Here is a 12219-nt window from a genome sequence, read left to right on the forward strand (position 1 = left end):
TTTGCTTCCTTCACTGTTTCTGTAGGGCTACTGTACACTAGACTGACTTTTTTGGTGGGGCATAAAGCCACGGAAACATTTATTCTGATTCCACACATTTCACATTTTTATTTGTTTTCAGTTAAGATTTAATACAACACTGACTTTTACATCTAATTTTCGACAGATCCGGTGGTTACCACAAGGAAACATTTTGAACGTATAATTGCTCAAATGCAGCACACCTGAAGCTGCATAGCAGAACTGAATTCTAGCGTAACAGGAAGAACAATGCAATTTTTGCAGAGGGGGTAGGTGGGAGAACGGGTGGTATTTGTCAGACTGGTTTACCTGCATTGGGGAGGCACATAACTTCACTATCTCGCCACACCCAGATCTGCATATAAAGTAGCACCCAAAAGATAGAGAGATGCACAACAGAGCTCAACCGCCGCCCGTCCCCTTCATCCTCTCCAGCAGTGACATCTCCACACAGCACGACCATGAGTCTGAGGAACAAGCGTACCACCCGTCCGGGACTACACCAGTCCGCAGGGGGCTTCAGTAGCATGTCCATGGGATCCTACTCCTACCCCCGGATAAGCGGTGGGGCCACCTCCGCGGCCCCGATTACAGCTGTGTCCATTAACAAGAGCCTGCTCGTCCCACTGAACATAGACATCGACCCCACGGTCCATGCCGTTCGCAACCAGGAAAAAGAAGAGATCAAGAGTCTCAACAACCGCTTTGTCTCATTCATTGATAAGGTAAGAGGAAATTTCACAAACATTCTTGTGTGTCGATTTACATTTGATTATTGGCCTTTGGATTGATGTTTAAATTACTAACTTCTGTGATCTCCTGAAAGATGTTAGGATCTGTTTGATTTAGTTGGAACTTGATGCTTGTGCCACAGGTAAGATACCTGGAACAGCAGAACAAAATGCTGGAAACCAAGTGGAAGCTGCTGCAGAACCAAACTGATGCCTCTTCTAACGTTGAGCCCATGCTGAAGTCCTACATTGCCAACCTGCAAAGACAGCTGGAGTTCATCAACAACGACAAACACAGACTTGACATGGAGAGCAATGTCATGCACAAAAATGTGGACGACTACAAGACAAAGTAAGGCATTATTGCGAAAGGAACTGAAGCATTGTTCAATTTGTTTACTAGAGCCGAGGTTCATACATATGGTAACTAGGTGCATACTGATAAGATCTGCCTGAGTAATCTGATATCTGTGGGTGTTTCAGGTATGAAGATGAGATAAACAAGAGGAATGATGCAGAGAATGAGTTTGTCATGCTCAAAAAGGTACAGTATGAAGTCAAGATGGCTTTTATAGATACAAGCCAGATTAAGCTCTGAACCAGTTGTATTAGCTCTATTTATAGTCACTTTTTTAGAAGCAAATGTCCTAGTAATCATTTTTTCCTTGTTGGGCTACAAACCTGTATTAGTAGTTTGTTTCAACATTGTAAAAACGTTTTACTGACTCCCTGCAGGATGTGGACGCAGGCTATATGTCCAAGGTGGATCTAGACGACATGGTGTCTGCACTCAGTAATGAACTCAACTTCCTCAAGGCTGTGTATGATGCGGTACATAACCATACACTGAAAATCTTCTCCAAATTAAAAACAATATATACAGTATTACACACAGTCTATGAGCTTGTTTGTGTCCTCTTACTGTTGCTGTGTGTGTTGTTTTATAAAAAAGGAGCTGTGTGAGCTGCAGGAGAGCCTGAAAGAGACCTCTGTGGTGGTGCAGATGGACAACTCTCGTGGCCTGGACATGGATCAGATCGTGTCTGAGGTTAAGGCTCAGTATGAGGACATTGCCGCTCGCAGCCGTGCAGAAGCTGAAAGCTGGCACAAGGAAAAGGTGAAGAAGATTCTCTTTAAAAAAGGGCTCAACGGTTAATTAAAGCTCATACTAGAATACCCTGTTTTTTTTTTTTTTAGAAATAACTACAGTTGTCAAACCTGATAGCTACTGATCTCACATATTTGTTCTTCTGTTTGATCTCTGCCGCCACCAGTTTAACCAGATGAGTGCTCAGGCAGACCAGTATGGCAATGAGCTGCACAGCACCAAGGCTGAAATATCTGAGCTCAACCGAATGATCAGCCGCCTGCAGAATGAGATCCAGTCTGCAAAGGCACAGGTGAGTGAACCGTTTATAGAGTGCCTGAAAAATCAAAAGGCAACTCGACTTTTCTTTCTGGATATTGCATGCATTAAGTTTTATTTGCTGATAGATGCAGCAAATCAGTGAATAATCAGGTGTAAAAAGGAATGCAAAAATCAACTATATTACATGTAGCAAAATCAAAACTTTTCAAGCTTAATACTCATTAAACTCTTTAAATTCCTAATTATTATGAAGCAGTCAGTCACACATCATCAATGAAATCTTACACTTTTCCAGCGTAACAACCTTGAGGGCCAGATAGTTGAGGCGGAGAAGCGCGGGGAGGAGGCCGTGCAGGATGCCAGGGCTCGCATCAGGGACCTGGAGGTGGCTCTGCAGAGGGCCAAGCAGGACATGGCTCGCCAGCTCAGGGAGTACCAGGAGCTCATGAATGTCAAGCTGGCCCTGGACATAGAGATCTCCACCTACAGGAAACTGCTGGAAGGAGAGGAGGAAAGGTGAGTTGCATTGGCAGAGTGTCAAGTTCAAGATCACCTAATCACTCACTGATTAAAAGCTAATTTAGATTTTTATGGGGAAAAAAGCCTAATTTATTTTATATTTATATATGACGGGTGGTATTTTTATATATACTGATTATATTTATTTATTTATATTTATTCTTCTTTATTTTATTTTATTTTTTTACACATTTGGCAATAAAACCAGTTCTTCATCCACAAAGTTTAAGTTTACTAGAAAAAAAAAGATGACCTGCTTGAAGACTGGAGACAGAGATCTTGGACGGTACACATACAATATAGGTTGGGCTTATTAAAATATGATTTACTACTAAGATGCTCTATAAAACATTGCAGTCTATTAATTTAAAAGTCTGCTCAAATGGTTGGTAGATAATTACCAAAAACCATGCCAGGTGAACCAAAATGATGTTACTGAAGTCAAAAATGTTCTTTGTATTAACTATTTAATCGTTAATACAAAAACTAGCAACCATATAACTTTAGAACAATATAGAAGATGTATAAATCTACATTTTTGGAGAAAAGATTAAAGTATTAATTTACACTTGATGTTTTGGCATAAAGCTGATTATATCCGCCCCCAGTAACTTTCCAACTAATTCCAAGTATCCATGTTGAGTTTCTCACGTTTATAACAAACTAAAGTTCATGAAAACCGGTCGATTGTGTAGTGAGGTCATTGATAACTGGCAGATCTTGACCTCACCAATATGGCGACCGCGCAGACCCATAACGGCGGCACACAGCAGCAGGGAAGCGACTCGTCCAGACGTACATTTGCCAAACCAACCAGTTATTCTTCCTCCTTGAAGTATTTTCTCTTGTAAAATCTTAAAATACAGCTTGAAAGCACTTCCGATAAAACACATATCTCACCTTTGTGTCGCTTGTCTAAGTAAATTTTATAGTGCGGAGTCTTCTTCGCCTTATGGTAATGCGCCACACTGTAGTGTAATGGGCTTATTACTGCCACTTGAGGCCGAAGGATGGAATACAGCCACTGCTAATTGGTGAAAACCGCAGTATACCTTTTTCACAGCATTTTGGACATCAAATAGGGTAAACACACTTGTTACCGATTATACTGATTAAGGTTCTGTTCCATTCAGGTCAAACAGTGCTGTTGTGCATGTTGGCTCACTGGAAAAAGCTCTGCTACACTAAATGAACCTTTATTAGTGTGTTTACCCTACTATTTTATGTAAAAATGGCTGCTGTAAAAGGCCACAAGGGGCAACAATGAACCCACTGCACACAGAAAGAAACTACCATGCAGTTTACAGTCCCCATCATATACAGCAACCCAAAGACCTGCAAGTTCCTCTTAACAACTGTTTACTTTGTCAGTACATCAATGCTCACAGTGTATTTCCTCCTTTCTCTCCGACAGAATTGGACAAGACTCTATTGTCAATATCCAAACAGTGCCCACCAAAAGTAAGTGTTCAACTGAATATAGCACCATGCTTACCACGGGCGTTAGGATTCTTATGCAGTGTGTGTTTGTATGTGATTTTAATTCTGTCCTTTTCCCCGCAGCTGTCCCGGCTAACAACTATCAGCAGCGGAGGTCACCTGCAATTCTCATCAAGACAGTGGAGACCCATGACAGAACATACTAAATCACTAAATCAGAAACAAAAACACTGCAGTACTCTAATCTGTTGGACCGCTGTGAACTAACTCTAAGCTTTATATGAATCTCTTTATAATCTACAATAAGCCAACTGCAACGATGAGCCAAATGTGTGTCATTTGTTTATTTCCATTCTCCATGTGTTTGTCACATTAATTACCACTTGTGTGTTTAAAATAAAGATGTACTCAGCTGCACAATGATTTGTCTTCTTTTTCTTGGGTAATAATTAAGTAGAGACATGGAAGTAGGTACATTTTGTTATATCCTCCTCTTTACATCGCATCAAACATGCTGCAACTTGTCAATGTGACACAGAACAAAAAACAGAGAGAGTCAGAAAGATATATAGTATAGAATAGTTTCATCAAATTGACCTGCTTTTTTCCTTGGTGGTTTTCTGGGGATATTTATATATCCAATCTAGTCTAAAAACAGGTGTAATATTTAATAAAATCATGTTGATGAGACATTAATATCTCCCTCCATTCAACCCTGTGTTTTGCTTCTTATGACTTTTATGTTTGACCTTCACTGTGCAGAATGATGTTATGTGCAGAGTCTGACACTGGAAGACAGTTTTCACATTAATTCACTGAACGGGGAAAAAGTTTCTCTGCTCACTTTGAATCTTAGTTGAACATGTACTTACAATCATGACTAAGAGACATAACAGCTAGTTTGAAAGCCAATCACGGTTCAATATGCAACTTGCACAAGTGCAATACGGAAACTTAAAGCATCCAGTGCACATACACTGAGAATGGACTTAACATGTGTTTAGAAGTACAATTTGGGAAATGAAAAATAACATGTCTGGAGGAGGTGCAGTGATGTACATGTGTACTCAAGGCCCCAGTGATATCACTGTTGGGTATGGTGAAGCAGCGTTGAAACTAGATATAGGCAATTGACAACAACTACAGTCTGTATATTTGCTCCGAACAAAGGAAAAGTATGTAACTGTATCTTATAATAAGAAAGATATAGATCATATATAAAAAACATTTTGTCCTATGAAGTGCTGCCATTCTCTTTCTTTTGGCATAAATTAGACTTTATATCATTTAATTCCAATGCAGACAGCTAGCCAGACTAGGGTTAGCTAGGGCTCTGGAAAAAATACAATGCACTGCTGCTATCCAGTGCCAGTTCAGAGAAACTACAGCTCACAACAGATGTATTACACAACCAGACTGACCTCTGACCAGAGTAGACAAGAAATTTTATGGCCAATGGCAGTTTTTTTTTTTTTTTTTTTTACAGTTTTAACGTTTTTTTAAGCTTAGACTTGGACTTCTTATATGCTAACACATATTCTAAGTTATTTTGTCCTGATAAATACATACATAAATAAACATATTCAAATAGGTTTGTTTTCTGGGATAATTTTTTTATTTATTATTTTTACATTTGCAATATATTAATTCAGATGTGTGTTATGTGTTTCACTGGTGGAAGGAATACTCAGGGAGTAGTTGAAATAGCAATACTACAGTGAAGAAATACTCTGTCACAAGTAAAAGTGTTACGTAAGTAAAACTACAGAAGTACTATAAGCTAAATGTACTCAAAGTATACACAAAGTGTAGTAAAATGGCTCCTATTAGCATCAAAATATACCAAAAGTACCAGAAGTACTCATTATGCAGAAAGGACCATTTCAGAATCATATATATATTATTGGATTATTTTTATTCATGCATTAATAAATATCACTTTAAAGTTGCACCTGGTAGAGGTGGGGTTAATTTGAATTACTATATATACTGCTGAGTAGATATATAATAATACATCATTATTTATTTGTAATTACATATTGTATCAATAATCTGGATCTGCAAAGTAACTAAAGCTGTCAAATAAATGCAGTGGAGTAAAAAGTACAATATTTCCCCTCAGAAATCAGAATCACAATCACAATCTGGTTTATTGCCAAGTAAGTTTTTACACATACAAGAAATTTGCCTTGGTGCATTGGTACATAAAAAAAAATCACAAAATAATAATCAAGTACTTTTAAAATATAAATAAAGATAGATACAGATAAAGAATGGAGTAAAAGTAAGTAAGTAAAAGTTGCATTAAAAGGAATTACTCCAGTAAAAGTTTAGTTACTTTCCACCACTGACATTTTTCTGCCTACAACTTCATTCGGAGCCTATTAAAACAGCTTCAAAGTGTTACAGCTGGGTGGAAAAATCCATTTTCAGTTAGTTGCGACAATCCCTGACGCCTGTAAGGCAGCGCGCAGGGCTTAAAATCACGCTGCACTTCCTGCTTTGAGCTGCTCGTGGTTTAATTGGCAGGTGGCTCGTGTAGTGTGCGACAGCAGCTGCATTCCCAGTGAAGGCGTAACCCACCATTAAAACAAACATCTGTCTGCTTTCTAAAGACATTTTTCTTTGCGACACTTTATTTTGTTTTCCAACAAGACTGCATCCAAGGTAACTGTACTTTCGTGTTATGAATAATGACAATGTGCATCTTACTGTTACTGTCAGACATGTGGGTTGACAGCTTTCAAAGTAGAGGAGTGCAGTTTCTAACACTGTAATTTATTTAAAGAGATGAATGTTTTCCTGCAGTCTATTGTGCTGACTGAGAGTCAATAATATGTTCTGTATTCTTTCAGCAGTGACTTACACAATGGACAAAGACACTGTGTTGACTCACATCCTGAAGGCAAAGGGCACTTCGACACTTCTTGGTGGAGAGGCACCAGTCACTGTGATAAACAACAATGAGTACATATCCCCACTGACTTGTAAACCTCAGGTGACAGACAGAAATGTGGAAGACAACTTGCCCTCCCTTGATCATGCCGTCCACACCGCTCTGTCTGGCGAAATAAAAAATGTCATACTGGTCGGTCCTGAAGGATCAGGTAAAACCACGGCTTTAGAGAAGCTTGTTGTGGACTGGGCAAAAGGAGAACGCCTTCAAAACTTTTCTTATGTTTTCCATTTCCAGTTGAGGGAGTTAAGTTCCCTCAATGGGACGCTCTCCTTGGAGACATTATTGCTTCACCATAATGGCCATATCCCTCCTGAGTCCGTGCCCATGGTTCTGCAGAAGCAGGAGGGTGTGCTGTTTGTTTTTGATGATCTGGATCAGTGCAAAGAGAGCCTGGACCCCTCCATCCACACCCTCTGCTCCGACCCCAGCCAGCCGGCCTCGCTGCCTTGTCTAGTGGCGAGCTTGCTTCATGGGTCACTGCTGAAAGGAGCTGCCTTTGTGGTGGCAACCAGGTCGACAGGATGTGTGACATTTCTGAGTGGCACCCAGGTGCAAGTGTTGGGGTTTCTGAAGCCACAAAGAGAGGCCTACATTAACAGGTTCTTTGCTGATCCAGCTGCTGCCAACAAAGCACTAGTGCACATGGAAAGGACTCTAGGCTTTTATGATATCTGTACCTCCCCAAGATTCTGTTGGACAGTTTGTTCTATGTACAAGTCTCTGATGGGTGCTGGAGAAAAACTCCCTGAGACGCTATCTCAGCTGTATGTAGATATCCTGGTCCACCTGGTTCAGATGCTCTCGTCGAACAAGAGCCGCAACGCAGAACTAGTGTCTTCCCTCGGCAAGATGGCGTCTTACTGCTCCCTTGACCAGCGCTCGAGCTGTACCAAAGAGGAAATGGGTTCCTTTGGTTTTCAACAGTTTCCTACCAAAGCTGACGTTTTCTTGCAAGTAGATGGTGACCAGTCAGATAGATGTGTCTTCTCCTTCTACTCCCAATTGATGCAGGAGTTCCTCTTGGCCGTCTCTTTCTTTATGGACAACTCGATGTCCGAGGGTGTGGAGAAGATGTTGGAAAAGCACAAAGGCCATGCAAAGTTTCTAGATGTCTTCTTGTCAGCGCTCTCAGAGCCGAGTCAGCGCAGACCACTGGAGAGCCTGCTGGGGGAGTTGAACTCTGATCGGATCGTGGATTTCAAATGCTGGTTTAAAAGCAGCTCAGAGACTACACTGAAGGGATTCTACAAAGACAAGCACCACCGCTGCTTCCATATGCTTCATCAAGCTCAAAATGAGAGTTTGGTGAAGGAAGTCCTCACCCCCTCAGTGCGGATAGGTATCAGCTATGGAGACCTGAGCCTCCAGGACTGTGTAGCTCTGAGTTATGTTGTCACGTGCCTCGGTGAGATGGAGCAGTTGAATCTGTACCATACGAGGAATTTGACAGAGGAGGAAGCAGAGAGGCTGGCTCCAGCTATGAGCTTGTCACATAAGATTATGTAAGTCATGATAAAAAAAAAAGAGAAAGAAATGGTGGTATCATTCATTTCATGTGTTGCTGTATGTTATATCGATCTGTTGTGTCCGACAGCTTGTCAGGCAGCTCCTTGACTACTGGGTCTGTCCCTCATCTGGCTTCAGCCCTCAGCAGAGGACTCACCAAGGAGCTGGACCTCTCTCAAACCCGCCTCGGAGATGAAAAGTTTAAAATTCTCTGCGCTGGACTCAGGGACTGCAAGCTGCAGAAATTAAAGTAAGAATACAGCATCTCAAAAAGCAACAATCACTCAGTTCAGTTAACAAGTTCTTGATATGTTGCTTTTGATTTACCTAGACTTGTAGTATGCAGTCTGACAGAAGCAAGCTGTGAAGATCTGGTGTCTGTTCTGACCTCAGGAACCTCTCAGCTGTGTGTGTTAGACATGATGTTTAATCAGATCGAGGACCAGGGCTTCATGAAACTGTGTAAAGCGCTGCATAGTCCACACTGCAAACTACAGGAGCTCCAGTATGTACTAGTATTAAAATTCTTGTTTTGTGTTAGAGCTGTCCATTTATGTTTAAATAATTTATTTTAGGTTTGAAAAATGACCTTGTTTTCTTTATTAAAAGGCTACAGGACTGCGGGTTGACTGCAGCATCAATAGAGGCCTTATCAGCAGCTTTGTGTTCTGGCCAATCAGAGTTGAGAAAAGTGAACTTGACCCAAAATGAGATTGGTCTCAGTGGGGTGGAGGCTTTGTGTAAATCCCTGCAACACCCACTTTGTAAACTGCAGAGCCTCAAGTAAGTGTGTGTTTCAAGATGATAAAACTGCTGTTGTTGCCTTATTGGCTGGATGAGTGTGACACACAAAGGACACTTAAAATACCTCTTCTGAATAGTGTGATAACTCGTTTTTCCGTATTTTTCTGGCATTGGTGACTTTTTGTTTATCTTTTATTTTAGTTTCTTTGATAGTGAGCTGACAGGTGAGTGCTGTCCCGTGTTGATGGCGGCCTTGCTGTCAGAGCACTGTTCTCTGTCAGAGCTGGATCTGTCAGTGAACGATTTGGGCCAGGAGGGGGCGCTGCTGCTCTGCCAAGCCCTCAGTCAACCTGGCTGTCGAATAGAAAAACTCGGGTATTGTACACCTGTATACTCTTTTGACTCGTTAGTGATAAAGTACCACCTTTCACAAATATTTGCTCAAATTCAGATAACTACATATTCCTCTCCACCCTGCAGCTTGAAAAGATGCGAGTTAACCCAGTCAGTCTTCAAGGAACTGGGCTCAGTGCTGAGAAGTGGGACTTCTCAACTTAAGTCCCTGACTATAGGTATAAATCAAGTCGGAGACCAAGGGGTTAAACATCTTTGGGATGCCATTGCACATCCAAACTGTCTGTTGGAGGAACTGGAGTGAGTTCAACATTCCCCTTGAACCATTTTTTCATCCCCACATTGCAGCATGCGCTACATTTAAATCCGTCTGCCTCTCTTTTATCGTAGTGTTGAAATGACTAGTTTGACGGATGCCTGTGTTGGGGACTTGTGTGCTGCTATAAGAGCCAGCAAAACTCTAAAGAGTCTGGAACTGAGAAACAACTCACTGACCGATGCTTCCGTCCCAGCCCTCGTCCAAGTCATGCAGGACAGCCAAAACATGCTGGAGATGAAGTAAGCCTGATTGACTTTGGTTAATTATGAACTATCTTGAGCCAGTTTACTACAAACATTTCAAACTAACATCTAACTGCTGCTTTTGTCTCTGACTCTTTCAGCCTGAAGTACAACGACTTCAGTGAAGATGTCTTTGACTTGTTGGAGGAGTGTGATAAAATAAGATACTGAAGACAGATCGATCCATCAATCTCAGACTGCTGGAGGATCACCTACAGTACTGTATTAAGTGCATCCATCATTTGTCCACAACTGAAAAATTAACTAGTAAAATAACTGTATAGTATATATATATATATATATATAGTGTATTTATAGCATTGGGCTGAATATAAATGAACAAACTAGCAACATGTGATTGGCAGTTTCTTTTGCTATTTCCTGCCATGTTATAGATCAAACAGTTAACTGATTGCAGTTGCAGCCCTACTCATTATACAGTCAAGTTCAACATTCATAATATAATAAAGATCCTACACATCCATCACTGGATTTGACACAATAATGTTTTATTAAGAAACCTTTGGTATTTTAAGAGATCTATCTGCAGTATTTGCAGTTAAGGCAGTGATTTTGTTTTACAGCTGTATAATATATTACCAGTTTCACTAATAAATCTATTTACATGTATAAAATGAGTTTGACGTTAGCAGTGTAGACATGCCAGGGCATTCGCTGCATATTCTAACTTTGAGAACAGGCATAAACGCGCACACGCACACAAACCACACCACACCACACCAAGGTGTAGACAGACCACACACATTTCTCTGTCTACTCCTGTAAGCAAAAAGCAGGTGTAAACCTCACACAGTGTAAACCTGACTCAGTAAGACAGTGCTAAGTCTGTATTCCACACATGGACTTCCCCTGTATCCAAGTCCTCTCTCCATTCAAAACAACTCAGCACATCTTTCTAAGTCTTCTCAGGGGGTCAAAGTGACAAGGTAGGTCAAACAGGCACGCAGGTGAATGAAAACCACACCGGAGATCCCCTCATGGTCCTCAGTGGTCATGAGTTTCCCCATTAAGGTTACCAGTATGACTGCTGTCCTTTGGTTTTATGGTCTGACTGGGATTTTTACTGCAATTTGAATAAATCTCCTCGTCTGAGCTGCTCTCAATGTCACTGCGGTCATCTTTCGATACCTGTAAAATGAAACACAAATAGGAACGACAATTAGAATAGTGAGGACAGTAAAAAGACAAAGTGTACAGACACAGTAGCAGCTCTGTGAGGCTGTCAGCATGCTAATATGCACACAGTGACAATGCTAACATCCTGATGCAGGTAATGTTTACCACAGTCAGCATCGTAGTGCAGTGTTAGCACTTTCTAATAAGCACTAAATACAAAGTATGGCTGAGGCTGATGTCATTAGTTTCACAGATAAACGACGAATTAAAACCAAATTTATTGGCAATTCACCCGATACCTGTCGCGACATTTCACTCGAAAACACAAATTTCAACCTGCTGGTGACACTTGAGGAAAAGTCAGGGGATCACTAAAGTCAGCCGGATTCATCATTTGGCAACAATGAATATCTTTAAGTAGATTTGGAGAATATTCACTGGATCAGGTGGTGCTAGATTCAATATTTTACTACAAAACACAGATGTTAACCCCATGGTGGTGCCAGAGGTAACATCAGAGGATTACCAAAGCAAGTGTGAGCCATTCTGTGGGGACCACGGATTTCATAACAATCCATCCAATACTAGAGATATTTCTGACTGAACCAAACTGATGGAACTGACCAACATTGCAGTCCATAAAACTACACAGTTAGGACGGTTAAACACTGAACTACACATCAGACGAACCTTTCCCTTGAATATGGCTTTGATAGCAATGCGAGCAATGAGGTAGAACCAGATGATGTGAAGAGCCTGCAGCACCAACAGCAACCCATTGAGCAACCACCAGGCCCGGTATGGCCCGATGATCTCCCAGCTCTCAACCAGAACACTGTGAACAACCCTGCAACGAATACACACACAGAGGTTACTGG

General features: G+C 41.1%; 3 protein-coding genes across 4 annotated transcripts in view; 2 read left to right on the forward strand and 1 right to left on the reverse strand.

The window, feature by feature from the left end:
* The first annotated feature begins 281 nt into the window (after positions 1 to 281).
* Positions 282 to 4338, forward strand: LOC118323841 (keratin, type II cytoskeletal 8-like). Its single transcript, XM_035655880.1, has 9 exons — positions 282 to 746; positions 896 to 1104; positions 1236 to 1296; positions 1488 to 1583; positions 1705 to 1869; positions 2027 to 2152; positions 2417 to 2637; positions 4055 to 4101; positions 4204 to 4338. The coding sequence occupies exons 1-9, from the start codon at positions 483 to 485 to the stop codon at positions 4284 to 4286; spliced, it is 1272 nt and encodes a 423-aa protein (XP_035511773.1). The 5' UTR covers positions 282 to 482; the 3' UTR covers positions 4287 to 4338.
* Positions 4339 to 6598: 2260 nt separating this feature from the next.
* On the forward strand, positions 6599 to 10709 carry si:ch73-233m11.2 (NACHT, LRR and PYD domains-containing protein 12). 2 transcript variants are annotated; one of them, XM_035656666.1, is made up of 9 exons: positions 6599 to 6747; positions 6936 to 8541; positions 8634 to 8795; positions 8877 to 9050; positions 9155 to 9328; positions 9491 to 9664; positions 9770 to 9943; positions 10034 to 10201; positions 10306 to 10709. In XM_035656666.1, the coding sequence occupies exons 2-9, from the start codon at positions 6950 to 6952 to the stop codon at positions 10373 to 10375; spliced, it is 2688 nt and encodes an 895-aa protein (XP_035512559.1). In that variant the 5' UTR covers positions 6599 to 6747; positions 6936 to 6949; the 3' UTR covers positions 10376 to 10709. The 2 variants fall into 2 exon arrangements, with proteins under 2 accessions (XP_035512559.1, XP_035512560.1); XM_035656667.1 differs by having other exon boundaries at positions 6939 to 8541.
* A 285-nt stretch (positions 10710 to 10994) lies between these two features.
* LOC118324363 (ceramide synthase 5-like) overlaps positions 10995 to 12219 on the reverse strand; it is a 5778-nt gene continuing 4553 nt past the window's right edge. The window contains exons 9-10 of the mRNA XM_035656670.1: positions 12032 to 12188; positions 10995 to 11353 (exon numbers count right to left, since the gene is read on the reverse strand). Of these exons, the coding sequence (XP_035512563.1) occupies positions 11210 to 11353; positions 12032 to 12188 (301 nt within the window). The 3' untranslated portion in view covers positions 10995 to 11209. The remainder of the gene's footprint in view (positions 11354 to 12031; positions 12189 to 12219) is intronic.

This window comes from Morone saxatilis, unplaced genomic scaffold (genome assembly GCF_004916995.1).
Source record: "Morone saxatilis isolate NCDOM2014 unplaced genomic scaffold, NCSU_SB_2.0 Contig15, whole genome shotgun sequence".
NCBI classification, from domain to species: domain Eukaryota; kingdom Metazoa; phylum Chordata; class Actinopteri; family Moronidae; genus Morone; species Morone saxatilis.